General features: G+C 41.7%; 1 protein-coding gene across 1 annotated transcript in view; it reads right to left on the bottom strand.

Moving 5' to 3' along the window:
• rasef (RAS and EF-hand domain containing) overlaps nucleotides 1–22,717 on the bottom strand; it is a 63,008-nt gene that overhangs the window by 3,053 nt on the left and 37,238 nt on the right. The window contains exons 9-16 of the mRNA XM_033017624.1: nucleotides 22,531–22,616; nucleotides 10,635–10,866; nucleotides 8,241–8,381; nucleotides 7,748–7,888; nucleotides 6,736–6,883; nucleotides 3,636–3,717; nucleotides 3,048–3,162; nucleotides 731–850 (exon numbers count right to left, since the gene is read on the bottom strand). Of these exons, the coding sequence (XP_032873515.1) occupies nucleotides 731–850; nucleotides 3,048–3,162; nucleotides 3,636–3,717; nucleotides 6,736–6,883; nucleotides 7,748–7,888; nucleotides 8,241–8,381; nucleotides 10,635–10,866; nucleotides 22,531–22,616 (1,065 nt within the window). The remainder of the gene's footprint in view (nucleotides 1–730; nucleotides 851–3,047; nucleotides 3,163–3,635; nucleotides 3,718–6,735; nucleotides 6,884–7,747; nucleotides 7,889–8,240; nucleotides 8,382–10,634; nucleotides 10,867–22,530; nucleotides 22,617–22,717) is intronic.

Here is a 22,717-nt window from a genome sequence, read left to right on the forward strand (position 1 = left end):
TCATCCTGCTCTCATGTGTATCAGTCTCTGCTCTCTATCCCTCCCACTCCCTCCCTCTCTTCCTCTCTTCCTCCCTCTCTCCCTCTCCTTCGCCCTCCTCCTCCCTCCCTCTCTCTTCCTCCCTCTCTCTCCCCCTTCCTTTTTTCTCTCCCTCCCTCTCTTATTCCCTCCCTCCCTCTCTTGCTCCCCCTCCCCCTCTCCACTGAGAAATAGAATTCCAAAGACTCATTGTTAGAGAATTTTCCCAAACAGTCTGTGTCCCATAGCGCTGTGACCATAGCGCTATATTTAAAGCCCATAGCGCTGCAGACGGTAGTGTTATATTTAGAACCCATAGCGCTGCAGCCGACAGCTCTTTGTTTAAATTCCCACACGTTAAACTGATAGCGCTCTGTTTAAACCTTTGAGCACCAAACCGGCAGTGCTATGTGTATTACCTTTACACCCCTTCGCGAGCCGGATGCGGATATTTCCCGAAATTATTCAATTTCCCTAAAATTACCCGAAGATCACCAGAATTTCCCGAATTTCAGGTAATTTCCTTCAAGGTGGAAACACTGGGATAATTACTAGGACAGAGCTAGAATGATCCCCAAAATGAAGTGGAACAGCATGCAATTAAAAGTAATCAAAAAACTTACCTAAACAAATACATATTTTCTGCTTTAAAAACTTGACTCCTGCAACTTTAAAATAATGTTTTCAAAAACTCACAAAGTGTATTTCTCACCATAGCCAGCTTCTCCCCATAATTAGTGGGGATGCATTTCTGCCCCTCTAGCATTGCTCGGTCTCTCAGGTCCACCTTGTTCCCCACCAACATAATGGGTATGGTGTCGTTGGTTGAACACTGAGGAAAAATGGATAATAACCATAACTTTCTATTATTGCAGAGGTATAACATTGCTATCTTCCTCTCAAGACTATTAATTTGGGAAGGTTTCTTGGAAAACCATTTGACAAATTAATTTTGAATTTTGGATTGAAAAAGGAACCAGAAAACTATGTAGGTATCTCATTGGACTGATATTACACTATTGAAATCATTTTTATTTATATTAATTATAACTAATTTGGAAATGCTGAAACTCCATGCCCAACTTTCTTTCCATGTCATGTGCTTTCGACCTATCTGCAGTGTTTCTCACTCACACAGGACACCACTGTTGCTGCAGCCTCAAAAGGATTCCCTGGTAGTTTACTGAACCTGCTGGTGCAAAGGATCAACATCCTGATCCCAGCATCCAGGATTTTAATACTTCTCCCAGTGTAATGTGGAGCTTTCTCTTTCTCCCGCAACTCCCCCTTCAGTAGCAACCACCACACATTTCTGATATCCCCTCTCGCATTGCTCAGTTTCTCAGGTCCACCTTGTTCCTATCAACATAATAGGTATGGTGTCGTCAGTTGAACACTTTATTTGGAATATTATGCTCAATTTGGAGTGTGGTGTTTAGATTTGCCTACCATGCTGTAGAATGTCACCAATTTGGAAAGGATGCAGAGATTTATGCGGATGTTGCCAAAACTCAAGGGCAGAGGTTGGGCAAGCTAGGACTTTTTCATTGGAGTACAGGAGGTCAAGGGTGATCTTATAGAAGTGTATAAAATAATGAAGGGAATAGAAAGGGTATATGCACACAGGCATTTACCCAGAGTTGGGGAATTAAGTACCAGAGGATAATGTTTTAAGGTGAGGGGCAACTGGGGTATTTTGGTCTGCATGGACCAGTTGGAAAGGGCTTATTTCCATGCTGCATGAGTCTATGACTGACCCTTGTGTCGGACTCCTATAAAACAAAATGTTTTAAGCTGAATTAAATTGGGCAAGGTCTTAAATAAAATCCCATAGGTCCCATTTCAGAGTATGATCCTTGATGCAATCCATCATGTGTTGTTTATGAAGTATTTTTAACTAATTTTGCAAATCTTTACAGAGATCATAATAATCTTAATCTTAATCATCATAATCATACTTTATTAGCCAAGTATGTTTTGCAACATATGAGAAATTTGATTTGCCAATAAGTCATACCAATAAAAAGCAACAGAACACACAAAATACATTTTAACATTAACATCCACCACAGTGACTCCTTCACATTCCTCACTGTGATGGAAGACGAAAAAAAGTTCAATATCTCCTTTCTTTGGACATGAACAACAAACACGGCACATTGTCACTGCATCAAGGGTGAAAATTACGTTCTTGGCTTTTAATCATTTTTTTCTCCCTTGAGCCCTTGGACTTGAAAGTGAATCTTATGATATCCTATGTTCAGAGCTTAAACTGACATATTGAGCCCAACTGAATGACTGAATGTTGTATGTTGGGTTTACATATCTTACACCACTGTACAAAGACACAAGAAGGTAAATTAAATGGGAAGCCATTCACCTCTTCATGCCAGTTCCACTCTTCAATAAGTTCAGTGTGCAGTAATTGCCATTACAGTAAGATCAACCAACCAGATAAAGGTAAAGATCAACCAACCAGAAAAGACCCCTAAACTATCAAAGAAGTGCAAGAGGAAAGAAAAGAAATAAGAAAAGCCCCCCCCCCCCCCCGATGCAGTTTATCGCCCCGATGCGGAGGGTCCAAATGCCACCGGCTATAGGAGTCAAGATCGTCCCGTAAATGGTGTGCTCGAGGCCCCCGACCGCAGGAAACATAGAAGCGAAAAGATTTTAACTATTTTCGCCTTCCATCACAGTGAGGAATGTGGAGTAGTCACTGTGGTGGATCATTATGTTAAAATGTATTTTGTGTGTTCTGTTGCTTTTTATTTGTATGACTGACTTGGCAAATTCCTTGTATGTTGCAAAACATACTTGGCTAATAAAGTATTATTGTGATTGATTGTGATGTCAATATTATTCAATTACCTTCAAGATATAATTTAATTTGATATAAGGGGCCATGCACTCTCATTACTTAATCATATTGCAGAGAGAGAAAACCCAGATGTTGATCCAAGCCTGAATGTACACGATCCATGCAGTCGTTTCATGGGTCACATTATTTTGTTTGTTTTTAAAACACTTACCTCAATCATGTCGACCCATTCACGTACATTGAGAAAACTTTTCTCACAGGTGACATCATATAGCAATAAAACACCATCCGCACGTCTGAAGTACGACTTGGCAATACTCCGAAATCTGAAACACAGTTTTGCACTTATTTTGAGAAAACCTTATGAAATTGAACTAAAATACTGTCAATTATATTTGGTAGGAAAATTAAGTTAGATTCAGGTGCTTACTGTTATCGCTTCATTTAACTTTACAAGAACCATGATAAGTTTAAAGTTAAAAATAAAGCCTTTACTGACATGCATACATAATAAACATTTCAAAAATGAGTTTGCAGTGAAAATCTAAAATATTATGTCTTGAGCTTAGAAATATTGTACTACTGTCATGTCCAGCTAAGATACATAAGTTAAATAGGATGAATGTTTATTTTCAGTCTTTCTATCAAGGCTACTTGCTTGAAACCGCTAAACAGTAAGGACACGTTTCTCTTAACTGTACAAAGCTCAAATGCTGGTTTGGACAAAATGAAAACTGTTCTTGTTGTATGTATATTTGGATTTATAGCACAATTTCAAACTTGCATGTTTCTGATTTACCTTTCTTGGCCTGCAGTGTCCCACAATTGCAAACTTGTTTGCTCTCCATCTACAACCAAAGTTTTCATCTGAAAGTCAACTCCTGCAAGAAAGCACATACAAATTCAGATTACGCTGCTCCTCAGTGACAATTCCCATTTCATAATTAATTGGTCACTATCAATATCCAGCTCATGCTTTACCACATGCCCTCATGCACTGTTAGACATTATTGGACCAGTCAATATCTTCAACTGATCTTAAGTCCCTATTTTTGGTCATATACTTAAGATATATTTTGGTCATATACTTAAGATATATTTTCTCTCCACTGTGCCCAATCTCTTCAACTACTTACTCGGGCATAATTAATCATTTCAAAATCTCTGCAGTCTGATCAAAACATCTGCACATGTTTGCCACCCATTTTCTTGCATCCTCTCCTGTGCCTTCAATGTTCAAACATTTACTTACAGAACAATCATCTCTATACATTTTAAAACAGGATTTACAGTTAATACAAAGATTCCATTTTCCAATATTTAAGGAGAATGAAACATTCAGATGTGCAACATCTATTCCAACATTCAATGTTATATTCAGCTGTAAACTTAATTTACAGCTGCAGAAGATCAGCATTAATTCAGTAATTAGTCATGCTCTCACTATTCCAAGGATTGTACTGCAGTGGAATGTGTTTGGAAGCAACGTTTTTTTAGATGCAAAATACTACATCTGCTTTGTCGCACAATAAAAAAAAAAAGAACGATTTGAAGAAGAGAAAAAAACTTTCAATTACTTTTTCTAACATTTATCCCTCAACTCCCATCTCCTGAACACTGTTTGGTCATCCATCTCATTGCTCATTTTTTCTTAGGACATAATCAAGAAAAAAAAACAACTCCTTTGCTGCCTTACTATACTTCATTATTGGAAGCAACATGTTCTGACACTCCACAAGACATAGCCTTATATAAATGTGTCTTTAAACAGACTGCAATAGTAATGGAGGGTCACAGAGCTATACAGTATGGCAACAGCATGGCAACAGGTCCTTCATTACCATGACGGGCCTGTCTATTCTATGTCTATGCTAACCACCTAGTCCTATTTGCCTGCATTTGTCCAAAAGCCCTCTAAATGTTTCCCATCTGTATATCTAAGCTTTTAAAAGTTTTAATTGTATCTGCTTATGAAGTTTCCTTTGGCAGATCATTCCAGATACAGGCTACCCGGAGTGGACCAGTTGCTTGAGTTCCTCTTAAATCTATCCCCTCTCACCATAAGCCTATGCCCTCTAGTTTTAGAATCCTCCAACTTGGGGAAAAATGCAGCATTTACTTTGTCCATGATCTTCAATAAAGTCACCCCACCTCCTCCTATGCTTCAAGGAAAATAGTCCCAGTCATCCAACCTCTCCTTGTAACTCAAGTCTGCAAGTCAAGGTAAAATCCTGATGAATCTCTTCAGTATCCTTTCCAACTGGCCATCCAGAACTGCAAACAGTACTCCATGTGATCTCATCAAAGGCTTGTACAGCTGCATCATGATGTCCTAACCTTTATAGTCTTTACCCATCCCAATGAAGCCAAGCATGTTAAATACCCTTTTCACCAAACTGTCCACCTTATGCTTTACTTTTTCAGAAACATGCACCTGTACTCCCAGATCTTTGTTCTACAATACTCTTCATTTACACCACCAGTTAATGCCAGAACAATCATCTCTATGCATTTTAAAACAACATTTACAGTTAATACTCTGCTATTTTCTGTGTAAGCTCTGCCCAGGTTTGACATGTCAGGGTGGCATATCTTCACGTCAGAGTTAAATTCCATTTGCCATTCATTTGCCATTCATTGGCCCACCTTCCCAGCTAACCTAGGTCCCATTGTAAACTTTGATATCCTTCCTCACTGCCCACTATACCACCAATTTATGCCACCTAATCCAATTTATAGCACCTAATCACTATACCACCTAATCCGAGTGGTGGCGCCATCCAGTGTGACTGCCTCGCCTGCAGCTGTCTGTCCTTTCATTCGTTTTGTTATTTTTAGTCTAAAGTTTGTTTTTGGAGGTCTTTTAGTCTTTTTTATGTGGGGGGAGGGGGAAACTGTTTATCTTAGTCACTTCCTGGTCGAGGATGCGACTATTCTCCTACCAGCATCTTCATCCCCCTCCTCGCGGCCTACCACCTGGATTGGCGCGGCCTTTCCTGCCGGAGACTGGCCAGGGCCTCAGCTTCAGCGGCGGAGCAGCACTGGATTCCAGTGCCACCATGTTGCTGGGACTGCCGACTTTGAACACCGTGGAGCTGTGGTCTGCGGAGCTTCCAGCCACTGACGGAGCTGACTTTCCAGCCACTGCCGGCGCTGACTTTGACATTGCGGAGCCTGGGATCTCTCGCCGAGGTCGCCAGCGTTGTATTTCCACCCAGCTTGGCCTGTGGACTTCGGAATTTGCAGTCTCCTGGAGGTTCCAGGCCGCTGAGAGTATTCTTCCGTTGTGTTTGAGGGCCTGAAACATCGGGCCCGTAGCAGTGACTGCTGAGGCCTCAATAAGCCCTGACCACGGGTGAACAGAGGAAGAGGACTGAACTTTGGTGCCTTCCATCACAGTGGGAAACGTTGATTCCACTGTGGGGGGGGGATGTTTTTTATGCTTTATGTTAAATTCTAAAGTGTTTATCTTATTTGTGTGCTGCATGGTAACTCAAATTTCACTGCACCAAGTGGTGTATGTGACAATAAATGTCCTTTGTCCTTTAATTTTGGTGTCATCTACAAACTTACAAAGAATATTATTCGAACATTAAAATGTAACCATATAAATAAAAGAACATCCAGAAAATGCTCAGACCTCATGCCCAAAGAGTTTTGGAATGGTTTGATATTCTCAGGGCTTTATTGAAAGTTAATAATATTTTTTAAACTGCATCTTTTGCAATCCCAATGATACACAGAAGACTTCTAACCAGTATGCTGCTGCAGGGATAAACAGGTATTGCACAAGATTTGTCAATTTTAACAAGTGGATCCATTCAAGGTTCTAATGTGTGTTGGGGTGAGTAGAAAACAAAGGCAAAACATTTAATTTGTAAATGAGCTGTAAAACATACCCAAGGTGGCACTGCCATTGCCACGGAACTCATTTTTGCAGAGTCGCAGAAGGAAGCTTGATTTGCCTACCGCTGCATCCCCAGCAAGTACTATCTTGAAGGATTTGCTCGACTGGGCAGGTTTGATATTTCCACTCGTATTATTAGGCTGAAGAAAGATCAAGGTTTTGTTAAATTATTATTCTGGTTTACTGCAAAGGGTGTTTGGTTCTGTTCATTGCAAATATTATCTTGAAAGAATCAATCCACTACTGATTCTGATGATGCCTCATTCATTTGGACAAAAGCATAGCTGATAGCATCAGGCAGATAATTATTATGGCACATGTTTACAACTCAAGAACTTTCCTCTCCTCCCTCCCACCCCACAGTTAGAATGTAATGAGGCACAAGAATATAGGTCAATTCATAGGCGATGAAAATGCAAAAAGGGGAAGTTTATGTTTCTGAACAACAAATTCAACTAGCCCATTTAAATGCAGTTTCTTTTCTTTCTGAAGTCAATATTTCATACCGATGCCTGTTTCCATCTTTACCGCCCTAATTCTTCCTACAATCTCGCCACAGCTTTTGCAAAAACGGGTCTTTTGCGTTTGAGCTTGGCCTGCAAGGAGCAGTACACTACTGAAGATTTTACATGCCTCCCCTTAAATTTTGGGAGGTTTACATATCTTTAACAAAACGTAGGTGCTCACAAGAAATTGTTGCAAGTTGCAGCAGTGTATTTAACTTTGCAAAGATACAGAGAGACAAGGGACATGGAAAAATAATTAACTATCATATCATGTCCTATTTTTGCCTCTCCCCATGTTTATTTAGTCACTGAACATGGCTGACATTTCTCAGCCCCAAATGTCACTGTGGTTGTTCCATTTATTCCACATCATAAATGAGCGCCAAATGAATAAACAACTGGCCATACAGCTATTAAATGCATCTACACAATTAAACAAAAGTATAAATGCAATACAAGTCAGACATGGAGCATCTTATTATGTGGAATAAACCTTACCTGTGTTGAAAAGGCAGAGATACAGCGCCGTGTAGAAGATGCTCCAGAATTGCTCCGGCTCACTGTGTGGGAAGATTCCGACTCCACATCGGTGTTTCTATCATCCTGATTGAAGTCATCATCAATCTGGATTTGAGGCACCTGTAAAACAGTTCAATTCTATTGTAACCTAGAGAAACATCACATCAAGTTGCTTTACCATTTAAAAATTTGATCAAGTAACTCCTCCAATTACTAAGTGAAAATAGTACATGCATTTTTAATGGAACCTAGAATTTCTGTTTCTCAAATCGAAAGAACATATGCCGATACCAACAATAAATATCCTGGTTTTACTAATGTACAATGCAAGAACATCACATAAGGATTCAGGAGCATTTGTTAAATTACCACCAGAAACTGACTTTCGTCGATTACTTCTGAGTAATTGATGAACCAATTAATAAACAGAAATCTGAACTATGAGCTGGAATATTGTTGTAACATGCGCTACCCGTGGAGAATCGGTAGGAGTAGAACGATGTGATGAACCATTTCCAGAGTTGTTCCACCTCGACGCCGGAGATGACTTCCACTCCAGAACAGTGTTCGTACTATCTTGACTGAATGCTTCTTCATCACGGATTTCAGGCACCTACAAAAAAGTTACAATTACAAATATGCAGTAAGTATCCAACATCAATCTCAAATATCACTGGCTGATCTAGGCTTTGCAGCTCTGCACGTTCCGATGGATATATTGCTTCAATTTAGTTTTGCAGGCAGCTAAATCTAAGATGTCTTTCTCTTGTGATAATAAATGATCAATGGTCAAGCAATATGACTACCATCATTTCTTCTACTCCTTTTGACCAACCATGTGGAAAGAATTGTGCTCAAATCAAAAACAAAAACACTACACCAGATGAAGTTCATTACTCTCACAGCATTCTGTATTATTTTGTCAAATGTGGCATTTAACCATAACAGGAAAGGCCTTGAAAATTGTTCCTTTGGCTTTTGGCCGAATCAAACAAACGTTTATTTGTAACGTACATCATTTAAAGTTGTTCATTTTTTATAAATCTATACAATACAAATGTATACAAAGCATGGCTTTGCACATGTCTTACTAAGTTGATAAGAGTTGGTCGATGAGGGTAGGGTGGTGGATGCTGTCTACGTGGATTTTAGGAAGGTATTTGATAAAGTATCCCATGGCAGGCTGATTCAAAAGTTGAAATACAATATGTTGGGTATAAATGCAGGAGTAGCAAGATGGATTCAACAGTGGCTGAATGGGAGAAGCCAGAGGGTAATGGTGGATGGTTGTTTGTCGGGTTGGAGGCAGGTGACTAGTGGGGTGCCTCAGGGATCGGTGTTGGGTCCTTTGTTGTTTGTCATGTACATCAATGATCTGGATGAAGGTGTGGTAAATTGGATTAGTAAGTATGCAGATGATACCAAGATAGGGGGTGTTGTGGATAATGAAGAGGATTTCCAAAGTCTACAGAGTGATTTAGGCCATTTGGAAGAATGGGCTGAAAGATGGCAGATGGAGTTTAATGCTGATAAATGTGAGGTGCTACACCTTGGCAGGACAAATCAAAATAGGACGTACATGGTAAATGGTAGGGAATTGAAGATTACAGTTGAACAGAGGGATCTGGGAATAACCATGCATAGTTCCTTGAAGGTGGAATCTCATATAGATAGGGTGGTAAAGAAAGCTTTTGGTATGCTAGCCTTTATAAATCAGAGCATTGAGTATAGAAGCTGGGACGTAATGTTAAAATTGTACAAGGCATTGGTGAGACCAAATCTGGAGTATGGTGTACAATTTTGGTCGCCCAATTATAGGAAGGATGTCAACAAAATAGAGAGAGTACAGAGGAGATTTACTAGAATGTTGCCTGGGTTTCAACAACTAAGTTACAGAGAAAGGTTGAATAAGTTAGGTCTTTATTCTCTGGAGCGCAGAAGGTTAAGGGGGGGGACTTGATAGAGGTATTTAAAATGATGAGAGGGATAGACAGGGTTGATGTGGATCAGCTTTTCCCTTTGAGAATAGGGAAGATTCAAACAAGAGGACATGACTTCAGAATTAAGGGACAGAAGTTTAGGGGTAACATGAGGGGGAACTTCTTTACTCAGAGAGTGGTAGCGGTGTGGAATGAGCTTCCAGTGGAAGTGGTGGAGGCAGGTTCGTTGGTATCATTTAAAAATAAATTGGATAGGCATATGGATGAGAAGGGAATGGAGGGTTATGGTATGAGTGCAGGCAGGTGGGACTAAGGGAAAAAAGTTGTTCGGCATGGACTTGTAGGGCCGAGATGGCCTGTTTCCGTGCTGTAATTGTTATATGGTTATTATATGGTTAGATGAACGTGATTAATAGTGACTTGATTGTATGGATTCTGAACTGGCTTACTAATAGAAAACTGAGTGTTGTGGTGGAGGGATAACATTCAGGCTGGAGGTCTGTGACCAGTGGAGTTCTGCTGGGACCTCTGTTTTTTGAGAAAGAGCCCTGATAGAAGTAAATAAAGTTATGAGAGGTTTAGACACTGTAGACAAACAGAACCTATTTCCCAGGATGGAAATATCCATCAGGCGAAAGGGACAACGTTTAAAATTAGATATACAGGTCAAGTTGTTTCTAATATACAGTGGTCAGCAAGTGCCTAGAATGCATTTCTGGGAACAGTGGTGGAGGTAGACATTTAAGACATTTATGGATAAGTACAGGGATATGACAAACGAGAGATGGGATTACTCGCGGGCAGACAAGGTTTGGCCTTGGAGTCAAGCTCGGTACAGATATTGTTGGCCAAAGGACCTGTTCCTGTGCTGTTCTACGGCATTCCAAAGATTGCTCATAAACAATCAATCACATATGGGTACTTACATCTGTGTCAGAGGCATCACATTCAGAGGCATCTCGAGTACATTGTGACTTTTCAAAATGTATTTGATGCTTGGATTCAGCTTCCGAATCATATTCATTTGAATCTCTCAATGTGGACATCCCACTATCAAAACAGCTCTCAGTTAAGCTCTCAACTTCACAGCTGATTCTGCGCATGGGGTCACATGCAGCTAGAGACTCGTAGTCTTCACCTGGGTAAGAGGATGTGGATCTATCAAAATATAACAAACAAATTTGGTAGATTGGCAGTGTCGGTGAAGTTTAAAGATGATGGAATGTGATCCTTTAAAGTCTCTTGCAGAATGAATCATAGAATGTCTCTCCTCAGCGGCTCCATTTAAAAAAAACTAACCCACAACATAAGTCTGAGCTAAATACTTGATGGGATATCCTTCTGGAAATTTGGTCCCAAAGTGTTGAATTACTAGGAGATAAATAAATATCTACCTGAACAAAGCAAAAATATATGATTTATTTTAATATCCAACTCTGGTAGGACTTCCTGATAAAATATTTGAATATTCTAATTAATGTTATATAATGTTTGAGGCTGTCAGGCCATTAAATTTAGAAAAATTTCCATCACAAAATGCCATTTCTGCAAATCTCAAAATTTGCTGGTCACAACTCTTCACACACTCAACTCTCCCAGATTATAAGTGCTAACCATTTTATAATTTTAAATCAATCTAAATAAGTACTCCACTGTCACGCAGGCATCACTGGTTTCGCGTGTCAAAGAGGTCAGTCTGAGTGTTCTTCAACTGGATGAATTGTGAAGTCCACTACTCAGTGAAATCATGGGATATTTAAGTCAGGCCAGGTTCCCTGTATGGCTGCATTCTCAGTCCCTTACTATACTTCCTATAGATTCACAACTGGGTGGCCAAATTCTGCTCCAACTCCATTTACAAGTTTGCAGATGACACCATCTGGCCTGATCTCAAAACGATGAAGGTGGAGTACAAGAAGGAGAGAGGGAGAGAGAGTTCAGTAGCATTGTACCAAGACAATCTCTCCCTCAATGTCAGTACAATGAAAGAGCTGGTCGTGAACTTCAGGAAGTGGGGTGGAGTACACGCCGCAGTCTGTATCAATGCCCAATGCACACTTGGCATTATTAACAGCACAACCAACGCAAGGCAATAAAGACAAGCTCCAATTGACCATGAACTGATCCCTAGCACTATCCAACCTGCAGAAAAATACAAACAAGCCATCTGCGTATAAGAACTACACTAAAAATGTCCATATTTGAGGTAATTTACTTGCAATAACTGGGCGACTGTCAGTTTTTTTGAGGGGTTGCATTGAGAGGGAGTGGGGGAAATCTAAAAAGATAAGTGCTTCCATTATTAATGGTTCGGGGTTGGACAAATTAAAAAACATTTGCTCAAGGCTACACTGTATTGTAGGAGCATATGACACAGTGCCCTCCATAATGTTTGAGACAAAGACCCATCATTTATTTATTTGCCTCTGTACTCCACAATTTGAGATTTGTAATAGAGAAAAAAAAAAAATCACAAGTGGTTATACTGCACATTGTCAGATTTTAATAAAGGCCATTTTTATACATTTTGGTTTCATCATAGATACATAGAAAATAGGTGCAGGAGTAGGCCGTTCGGCCCTTCGAGCCTGCACCGCCATTCAAAATGATCATGGCTGATCATCCAACTCAGTATCCCGTACCTGCCTTCTCTCCATACCCCCTGATCCCTTTAGCCACAACGGCCACATCTAACTCCCTCTTAAATATAGCCAATGAACTGGCCTCAACTACCTTCTGTGGCAGAGTTCCAGAGATTCACCACTCTCTGCGTGAAAAATGTTTTTCTCATCTCTGTCTTAAAGGATTTCCCCTCTATCCTTAAGCTGTGACCCCTTGTCCAGGACTTCCCCAACATCGGGAACAATCTTCCTGCATCTAGCCTGTCCAACTCCTTAAGAATTTTGTAAGTTTCTATAAAATCCCCCCTCAATCTCCTAAATTCTAGCAAGTACAAGCCGAGTCTATCCAGTCTTTCTTCATATGAAAGTCCTGACATCCTAGGAATCAGTCTGGTGAACCTACTCTGCACTCCCTCTATGGCAATAATGTCCTTCCTCAGATTTGGAGACCAAAACTGTACACAATACTCCAGGTGTGGTCTCACCAAGACCCTGTACAACTGCAGTAGAACCTCCCTGCTCCTATACTCAAATCCTTTTGTTATGAATGCTAACATACCATTCGCTTTCTTCACTGCCTGCTGCACCTGCATGCCTACTTTCAATGACTGGAGTACCATGACACACAGGTCTCGTTGCATCTCCCATTTTCTTAATCGGCCACCATTTAGATAAAAGTCTGCTTTCCTGTTTTTGCCACCAAAGTGGATAACCTCACATTTTTCCACATTATACTGCATCTGCCATACATTTGCCCACTCACCCAACCTATCCAAGTCACCTTGCAGACTCCGAGCATCCTCCTCACAGCTAACACTGCCCCTCAGCTTAGTGTCATCCGCAAACTTGGAGATGTTGCATTCCATTCCCTCGTCCAAATCATTAATATACATTATAAATAGCTGGGGTCCCAGCACTGAGCCTTGCGGTAACCCACTAGTCACTGCCTGCCATTGTGAAAAGGACCCGTTTACTCCTACTCTTTGCTTCCTGTTTGCTAGCCAGTTCTCTATCCACATCAATACTGAACCCTCAATACCGTGTGCTTTAAGTTTGTATACTAATCTCTTATGTGGGACCTTGTCGAAAGCCTTCTGAAAGTCCAGATATAACACATCCACTGGTTCTCCCCTATCCACTCTACTAGTTACATCCTCAAAAAATTCTATAAGATTCGTCAGACATGATTTACCTTTCGTAAATCCATGCTGACTTTGTCCAATGATTTCACCACTTTCCAAATGTGCTGCTATCCCATCTTTAATAACTGACTCTAGCAGTTTCCCCACTACCGATGTTAGACTAACTGGTCTATAATTCCCCGTTTTCTCTCTCCCTCCCTTTTTAAAAAGTGTGGTTACATTAGCTACCCTCCAATCCTCAGGAACTACTCCAGAATCTAAAGAGTTTTGAAAAATTATCACTAATGCATCCACTATTTCTGGAGCTACTTCCTTAAGTACTCTGGGATGCAGCCTATCTGGCCCTGAGGATTTATCGTCCTTTAATCCATTCAATTTACCCAACACCACTTCCCGACTAACCTGTATTTCACTCAGTTCCTCCATCTCCTTTGACCCGTGGTCCCCTGCTATTTCCGGCAGATTATTTATGTCTTCCTTAGTGAAGACGAAACAAAAGTAGTTATTCAATTGGTCCGCCATATCCTTGCTCCCCATGATCAATTCACCCGTTTCTGACTGCAAGGGACCTATATTTGTTTTAACTTATCTCTTTCTCTTCACATATCTATAAAAAAATTTGCAGTCAGTTTTTATGTTTCCTGCCAGTTTTCTTTCATAATCTATTGTCCCTTTCCTAATTAAGCCCTTTGTCCTCCTCTGCTGGTCTCTGAATTTCTCCCAGTCCTCTGGTAGGCTGCTTTTTCTGGTTAATTTGTACGCTTCATCTTTTGCTTTGATACTATCCCTGATTTCCCTTGTTATCCGCGGATGCACTACCTTCCCTGATTTATTCTTTTGCCAAACTGGGATGAACAAATTTTGTATTTCATCCATGCAGTCTTTAAATGCCTTCCATTGCATATCCACCATCAACCCTTTAAGAATTAATTGCCAGTCAATCTTGGCCAATTCACGTCTCATACCCTCAAAGTTACCTTTCTTTAAGTTCAGAACCCTTGTTTCTGAATTAACAATGTCACTCTCCATCCTAATGAAGAACTCAACCATATTATGGTCACTCTTGCCCAAGGGGGCACGCACAACAAGACTGCTAACTAACCCTTCCTCATTACTCAATACCCAGTCTAGAATAGCCTGCTCTCTCATTGGTTCCTCTACATGTTGGTTTAGAAAACTATTCCGCATACATTCCAAGAAATCCTCTTCCTCAGCACCCCTGCCAATTTGATTCACCCAATCTATATGTAGATTGAAGTCACCCATTATAACTGTTTTACCTTTGTTGCACGCATTGCTAATTTCATGTTTGATGCCATCCCCAACTTCACTACTACTGTTAGGTGGCCTGTACACAACACCCACTAGCGTTTTCTGCCCCTTAGTGTTTCGCAGCTCTACCCATATCAATTCCACATCCTCCAAGCTAATGTCCTTCCTTTCCATTGTGTTAATCTCCTCTCTAACCAGCAACGCTACCCCACCTCCTTTTCCTTTCTGTCTATCCCTCCTGAATATTGAATATCCCTGGATGTTCAACTCCCAGCCTTGGTCACCCTGGAGCCATGTCTCTGTGATCCCAACTATATCATAATCATTAATAGCTATCTGCACATTCAACTCATCCACCTTATTATGAATGCTCCTTACATTGAGACACAAAGTCTTCAGGCTTGTTTTTACAACGCTCTTACCCCTTATACAATTATGTTGAAAAGTGGCCCTTTTTGATTTTTGCCCTGGATATGTCTGCCTGCCACTTTTACTTTTCACCCTGCTACCTATTGCTTCTACCCCCATTTTACACCCCTCTGTCTCTCTGCTCACACATTTAAGAACCCCAGCGCCTCTTATTCTCGGTTTATTATTGTTTTCTTCTTTCCCCCTACATGTTGGGTCTGAGTGCTTTCCTTCTCTGCCTCCTGCCTCACACACTGTCTACTAGCTTTCTCTATTTGAGTCCCTCCCCCCAACCGTTCTAGTTTAAAGTCTCCCCAGCAGTCTTTGCAAATCTCCCCACCAGGATATTGGTCCCCCTCGGTCCCCCAAGTGCAACCCATCCTTTTTGTACAGGTCGCAACTTCCACAAAAGAGGTCCCAATGATCCAGAAACTTGAATCCCAGCCCTCTGCACCAGTCCTTCAGCCACACATTTATCCTCCACCTCGCTCCATTCCTACTCTCACTGTCGCGTGGCACAGGCAGTAATCCCGAGATTGTTACCTTTGCGGTCCTTCTCTTTAACTCTCCTCCTAACTCCCTAAATTCTCCTTTCAGGACCTCTTCTCTTTTTCTACCTATGTCATTGGTACCTATATGTACCACGACCTTGGGCTCCTCTCCCTCCCATTTCAGGATATCTTGGATATCATGTAGAAATTACAGCAGTGTTTATACATAGTCCCTCCATTTCAGGGCACTATAATGTTTGGGACACAGCAATGTAATGGAAATGAAAGTAGTCAAGTTTAGAATTTTGTCGCAGATCCTTTGCATGCAATGACTGCTTGAAGTCTGCGATTCATGGACATCACCAGTTGCTGGGTGTCTTCTCTAGTGATGCTCTGCCAGGCCTGTATTGCAGCCATCTTTAGCTTATGCTTGTTTTGGGGGCTAGTCCCCTTCAGTTTTCTCTTCAGCATATGAAAAGCATGCTCAATTGGGTTCAGATCGGGTGATTGACTTGGCCACTCAAGAATTTACCATTTTTTAGCTTTGAAAAACTCCTTTGTTGCTTTAGTAGAATGTTTGGGATCATTTTCTTGCTCTAGAATGAACAGCCGGCCAATGAGTTTTGAGGCATTTGTTTGAACTGGAGCAAATAGAATGTGACATACACTTCAGAATTCATTATGCTACTACCATCAGCAGTTGTATCATCAATGAAGATAAGTGCGTTAGTACCTTCAGCAGCCATACATGCCCAGGACATAACACCCCCACCATCGTGTTTCACAGATGAGGTGGTACGCTTTGGATCTTGGGCAGTTCCTTCTCTACACCATACTTTGCTCTTGCTATCACTCTGATATAATTTAATATTCATCTCATCTGTCCACAAGACCTTTTTGCAGAACTGTGGTTGCTCTTTTAAGTATTTCTTGGCCAATTGTAACCTGGCCATCCTATTTATGTGGCTAAAGGGCCTGTCCCACTTAGAAGACCTCCACCGCGACTTCTGGCGACCTTAAACGATTTTTTTAAAAATCCAGGTCGTGGACCTACGACCCCCTATGACCTTCCTCAACTATGTGTACGACCTCCCACGACCTTCCATGACTATGTTGAAGACCTCCTATGACTATGTTGAAGACCTCCCTCGACTATGAAGAAGACCTCCTTCGACTATGTTGAAATCTGGCTTCGTTGGTCTCTGGCAAATCATTGTGAACAATGCAAGCAAGGAAGGAACTAGTTAGGAGGATGTTAGTAAAAATACAACTACTGCTGTTTGCAGTAGCCCTTTTGCTGCAGCAGCCTTTTAAGAAAGGCAGAAGGGAAAGAGCAAGGGTGAAGAGGAAGCACACGAAGAGTCTCAATGGGTGAATGGGGATGCTGTGGTGGACTGTCCCAGTACACCAGATGACTGGCAGAGAGTGGCGCTGGGCTTTGACAAAAGATGGAACTTTAAGCACACATGAGGGGCAGTGGATGGCAAGCATGCCATTCTTGGCCCTGTGCCCCTCATTTTCCTTTTCGTACAGGATGGCATTCTGCTGGAACCATTCCTCAAGGCCCCCCTCCTGCTGCCTGGTGAAGGTGTAGGGCATAACCTTCCTCCAGCCCTCCCCTCACCATCAGTGGGGCATCTGCCTCTGAAGCTGTGTCACACACTGGAGAAAGGGCTGCTTTGAGCTGAACATCCAGGGATATTCAATATTCAAGAGGGATAGAGAGAAAGGAAAAGGAGGTGGGGTAGCGTTGCTGATTAGAGAGGAGATTAACGCAATGGAAAGGAAGGACATTAGTTTGCAGGATGTGGAATCGGTATGGGTAGAGCTGCGAAACACTAAGGGGCAGAAAACGCTGGTGGGTGTTGTGTACAGGCCACCTAACAGTAGTAGTGAAGTTGGAGATGGTATCAAACAGGAAATTAGAAATGCGTGCGACAAAGGCAAAACCGTTATAATGGGTGACTTCAATCTACATATAGATTGGGTGAATCAAATTGGCAGGGGTGCTGAGGAAGAGGATTTTTTGGAATGTATGCGGGATAGTGATCTAAATCAACATGTAGAGGAACCAACGAGAGAGCAGGCTATTTTAGACTGGGTATTGAGTAATGAGGAAGGGTTAGTTAGTAGTCTTGTTGTACGTGCCCCCTTGGGCAAGAGTGACCATAATATGGTTGAGTTCTTCATTAGGATGGAGAGTGACATTGTTAATTCAGAAACAATGGTTCTGAACTTAAAGAAAGGTAACTTTGAGGGTATGAGACGTGAATTGGCCAAGATTGACTGGCAATTAATTCTAAAAGGGTTGACGGTGGATATGCAATAGAAGACATTTAAAGACTGCATGGATGAACTACAAAAATTGTTCATCCCAGTTTGGCAAAATAATAAATCAGGGAAGGTAGTGCATCCGTGGATAACAAGGGAAATCAGGGATAGTATCAAAGCGAAGGATGATGCGTACAAATTAGCCAGAAAAAGCAGCATACTGGGAGAAATTCAGAGACCAGCAGAGGAGGACAAAGGGTTTAATTAGGAAAGGAAAAATAGATTATGAAAGAAAACTGGCAGGGAACATAAAAACTGACTGCAAAAGTTTTTATAGATATGTGAAAAGAAAGAGATTAGTTAAAACAAATGTAGGTCCCTTGCAGTCAGAAACGGGTGAGTTGATCATGGGGAACAAGGCTATGGCGGACCAATTGAATAACTACTTTGGTTCCGTCTTCACTAAGGAAGACATAAATAATCTGCCGGAAATAGCAGGGGACCCGGGTCAAAGGAGTTGGAGGAATTGAGTGAAATCCAGGTTAGCCGGGAAGTGGTGTTGGGTAAATTAAATGGATTAAAGGCCGATAAATCCCCAGGGCCAGATAGGCTGCATCCCAGAGTACTTAAGGAAGTAGCTCCAGAAATAGTGGATGCATTAGTAATAATCTTTCAAAACTCTTTAGATTCTGGAGTAGTTCCTGAGGATTGGCGGGTAGCAAACGTAACCCCACTTTTTAAGAAGGGAGGGGGAGAGAAAACGGGGAATTACAGACCAGTTAGTCTAACATCGGTAGTGGGGAAACTGCTAGAGTCAGTTATTAAAGATGGGATAGCAGCACATTTGGAAAGTGGTGAAATCATTGGACAAAGTCAGCATGGATTTACAAAAGGTAAATCATGTCTGACGAATCTTATAGAATTTTTCGAGGATGTAACTAGTAGCGTGGATAGGGGAGAACCAGTGGATGTGGTGTATCTGGACTTCCAGAAGGCTTTCGACAAGGTCCCACATAAGAGATTAGTTTACAAACTTAAAGCACACGGCATTGGGGGTTCAGTATTGATGTGGATAGAGAACTGGCTGGCAAACAGGAAGCAAAGAGTAGGAGTAAACGGGTCCTTTTCACAATGGCAGGCAGTGACTAGTGGGGTACCGCAAGGCTCAGTGCTGGGACCCCAGCTATTTACAATATATATTAATGATCCGGATGAGGGAATTGAAGGCAATATCTCCAAGTTCGCGGATGACACTAAGCTGGGGGGCAGTGTTAGCTGTGAGGAGGATGCTAGGAGACTGCAGGGTGACTTGGATAGGCTGGGTGAGTGGGCAAATGTTTGGCAGATGCAGTATAATATGGATAAATGTGAGGTTATCCATTTTGGTGGCAAAAACAGGAAAGCAGACTATTATCTAAATGGTGGCCGACTAGGAAAGGGGGAGATGCAGCGAGACCTGGGTGTCATGGTACACCAGTCATTGAAAGTGGGCATGCAGCTGCAGCAGGCAGTGAAGAAAGCGAATGGTATGTTAGCTTTCATAGCAAAAGGATTTGAGTATAGGAGCAGGGAGGTTCTACTGCAGTTGTACAGGGTCTTGGTGAGACCACACCTGGAGTATTGCGTACAGTTTTGGTCTCCAAATCTGAGGAAGGACATTATTGCCATAGAGGGAGTGCAGAGAAGGTTCACCAGACTGATTCCTGGGATGTCAGGACTGTCTTATGAAGAAAGACTGGATAGACTTGGTTTATACTCTCTAGAATTTAGGAGATTGAGAGGGGATCTTATAGAAACTTACAAAATTCTTAAGGGGTTGGACAGGCTAGATGCAGGAAGATTGCTCCCGATGTTGGGGAAGTCCAGGACAAGGGGTCACAGCTTAAGGATAAGGGGGAAATCCTTTAAAACCGAGATGAGAAGAACTTTTTTCACACAGAGAGTGGTGAATCTCTGGAACTCCCTGCCACAGAGGGTAGTCGAGGCCAGTTCATTGGCTATATTTAAGAGGGAGTTAGATGTGGCCCTTGTGGCTAAGGGGATCAGAGGGTATGGAGAGAAGGCAGGTACGGGATACTGAGTTGGATGATCAGCCATGATCATATTGAATGGCGGTGCAGGCTCGAAGGGCCGAATGGCCTACTCCTGCACCTAATTTCTATGTTTCTATGTTTGCTGCCTTCAAATGAGGCAGTGAAGGATGGGGTGGTGGTGGTGGAGACATATACTACCACCCTGGTCTCCCCCTCCAGGGGTCTCTCATGCAGGGCTACCTCCTCCTGCACTATCACCTCCTGTGGCATCACCTCCTGCCACTCCTCCTCCTGGGTGGGCAACACCTGCATGGCAGGTTTTTTTGAGGGAGCCCTCCCCCTGCGCTGCTGCCTTCTTGGTGCCTCTCCAAAAAACTCTCCAGCTATGAATGAACATGCCCCTGGAGTGACAGAGATGACGTTCTGCTGTTTAAATTTCCTTTTTTTTCTACTGACCTTTTTTTCACCCCGGAGCTATTACCTTCAACCACCTACGACTAGTATCATGACATACTACGACCTACCTACGAGTAAAAAGTATCGATTTTTTTCTATGGCGACCTTTTTTGACTTGTGGACATTTATTAGGCTGGAAATTAAACGCCGCAACCTACTTGAGGCCACAAGTATGCGGCAACCACTCACGAGCATGAAGAAGAGTTACGAAGACCTCCTACAACCTTGCCGTGACCATGCTGCGAGTATGAGTCAAGGGCAAACTTGGCAGAGGTCGCCAATTAGGTCGTGAAAATGGGACAGGGGCTTAACCAGTGGTTTACATCTTGCAGTGTAGCCTCTGTATTTCTGTTCATGAAGTCTTCTGTGGACAGTGGTCGTTGATAAATCCACACCCGACTCCTGAAGAGTGTTTCTGATCTGTCAGACAGGTTTGAGGATTTTTCTTTATAATAAATTCTCTCTATAATGAATTCTTCTGTCATCAGCTGTGTAGGTCTTCCTTGGCCTGCCAGTCCCTTTGCGATTAGTCAGCTCACCAATGCTCTCTTTCATCTTAATAGACTATAGGTGCACGAGTAGGCCATTCGGCCCTTCGAGCCAGCACCGCCATTCAATGTGATCATGGCTGTTCATCCCCAATCAGTACCTCGTTCCTGCCTTCTCCCCATATCTCCTGACTCCGCTTTCTTTAAGAGCCCTATCTAGCTCTCTCTTGAAAGTATCCGGAGAACCGGCCTCCACCGATCTCTGAGGCAGAGAATTCCACACTCACAACTCTGTGTGAAAAAGATGTCCCAAACAGTTGGTAAGCCTAAGGTTTGAAGTCTCTCAGTTTTATTCTTGTTTCTCAGTCTCACAATGGCTCCTTTGACTTTCATCAACATAACTTTGATCCTCATGTTGATAAACAGCAATAAAAGTTTCCAAAGTCGATGGAAAGACTGAAGGAAAGACTAGGTGCTGAGAGCGCTCTTATACCTGCATTAAGGAGACAATTAACACACCTGAGCAATTACAAACACCTGAAGCCATGTGTCCCAAACATTATGGTGCCCTGAAATGATTAGGATTTCCTTACTATGAGTTTGTGCGTTATCGGTATTTTACTGTAGCAACACTTCCCCATTTTTCCTTATAAACCTGCAATTTTTCTCCATGTACATTGTTTTGTGTATTCATTGTTTTATATGTTCTTTGAATTGTTTCCAACACCTTCTATCCTTTCCAAAATGGAGAATAATATTGTATACAGTATTGCAGATGCAGTGTTATTAATGTCCTTATACATTAAATACTTCGCTTTGAACTCAGCTCCCTCAGTTCCCAGTGCAATAGTTGACAATATCATGATTTTTTTCCAATTTTCCAACTGTCCACATACCAGCCTTTTGTGAATCATACACTAGAATACACAGATGAGATAAGTTTATTTTTAAATAGATGGTGACAAGTGCCTGGAAAAAGCGCTGTCATGTGAGATGATGGAGGCAGATACAATAGTGGCATTTAAGAGACTTTTAGATAGGCACATGGCTGTACAGGGAATGGAGGAATATGGACTATATGCAGGTAGATAAGAACTGGTCTTAACATAATGTTCAGAAGAGTCATTGTGGGCCAAAGAGCCTGTTCTTGTGCTATACTATTCCATGCTCTATTTATGTTACATGCTTCATGTCAGTTTTCTTGTCAAAATGGAGAGATCACATTTTCCTCCACAGTATATTAAATTGCCAGATGCTTGCTTACTCACCTAACCTATCCAAGTTCCACACAGGCCTCTTTCTCTCCACTTGCTTTCTTACCTATCTTTGTGTCATCAGCAAATTTAGCAATCATAGCTTTTGACCTGAGATTCAAGTCTTTTGTACAAATTGTAAAAAATGGCATCCCAGCATTGAACCCTGTGGCTCTCATGGCCACTTGCCAACGAGAAGCCCAACCACTTATGCCTAACATCATTTTCTGCTCGCCATCCAATCTTCCATCCATTTCAGTATGTTACTTTCTAAACTGTAGTCTTCTATTTTCCACAATAACCTTGATGTATACCTTTCATTCAGACCATCCATCTTTTGAAAACCACTAGGTCTTAAAGAAAATTGTGACATTCAAAGATGCTCACCCGTCATATAACGTCTGAGGAGAATGACAACTGCAGTGTTTCGGACTACTTCTGAATACAGGTCCTGGCGAGGAATTTGAAGCTCGCTGCAATACAAAAAAACATAATTATTTGTACATAATTGTGTTTGCATAGGAAACTACTCGGGTTACCTCTGAAAGCATCCAACTCTCAGAAAACAGTTACA

This window comes from Amblyraja radiata, chromosome 3 (genome assembly GCF_010909765.2).
Source record: "Amblyraja radiata isolate CabotCenter1 chromosome 3, sAmbRad1.1.pri, whole genome shotgun sequence".
Taxonomy (NCBI): domain Eukaryota; kingdom Metazoa; phylum Chordata; class Chondrichthyes; order Rajiformes; family Rajidae; genus Amblyraja; species Amblyraja radiata.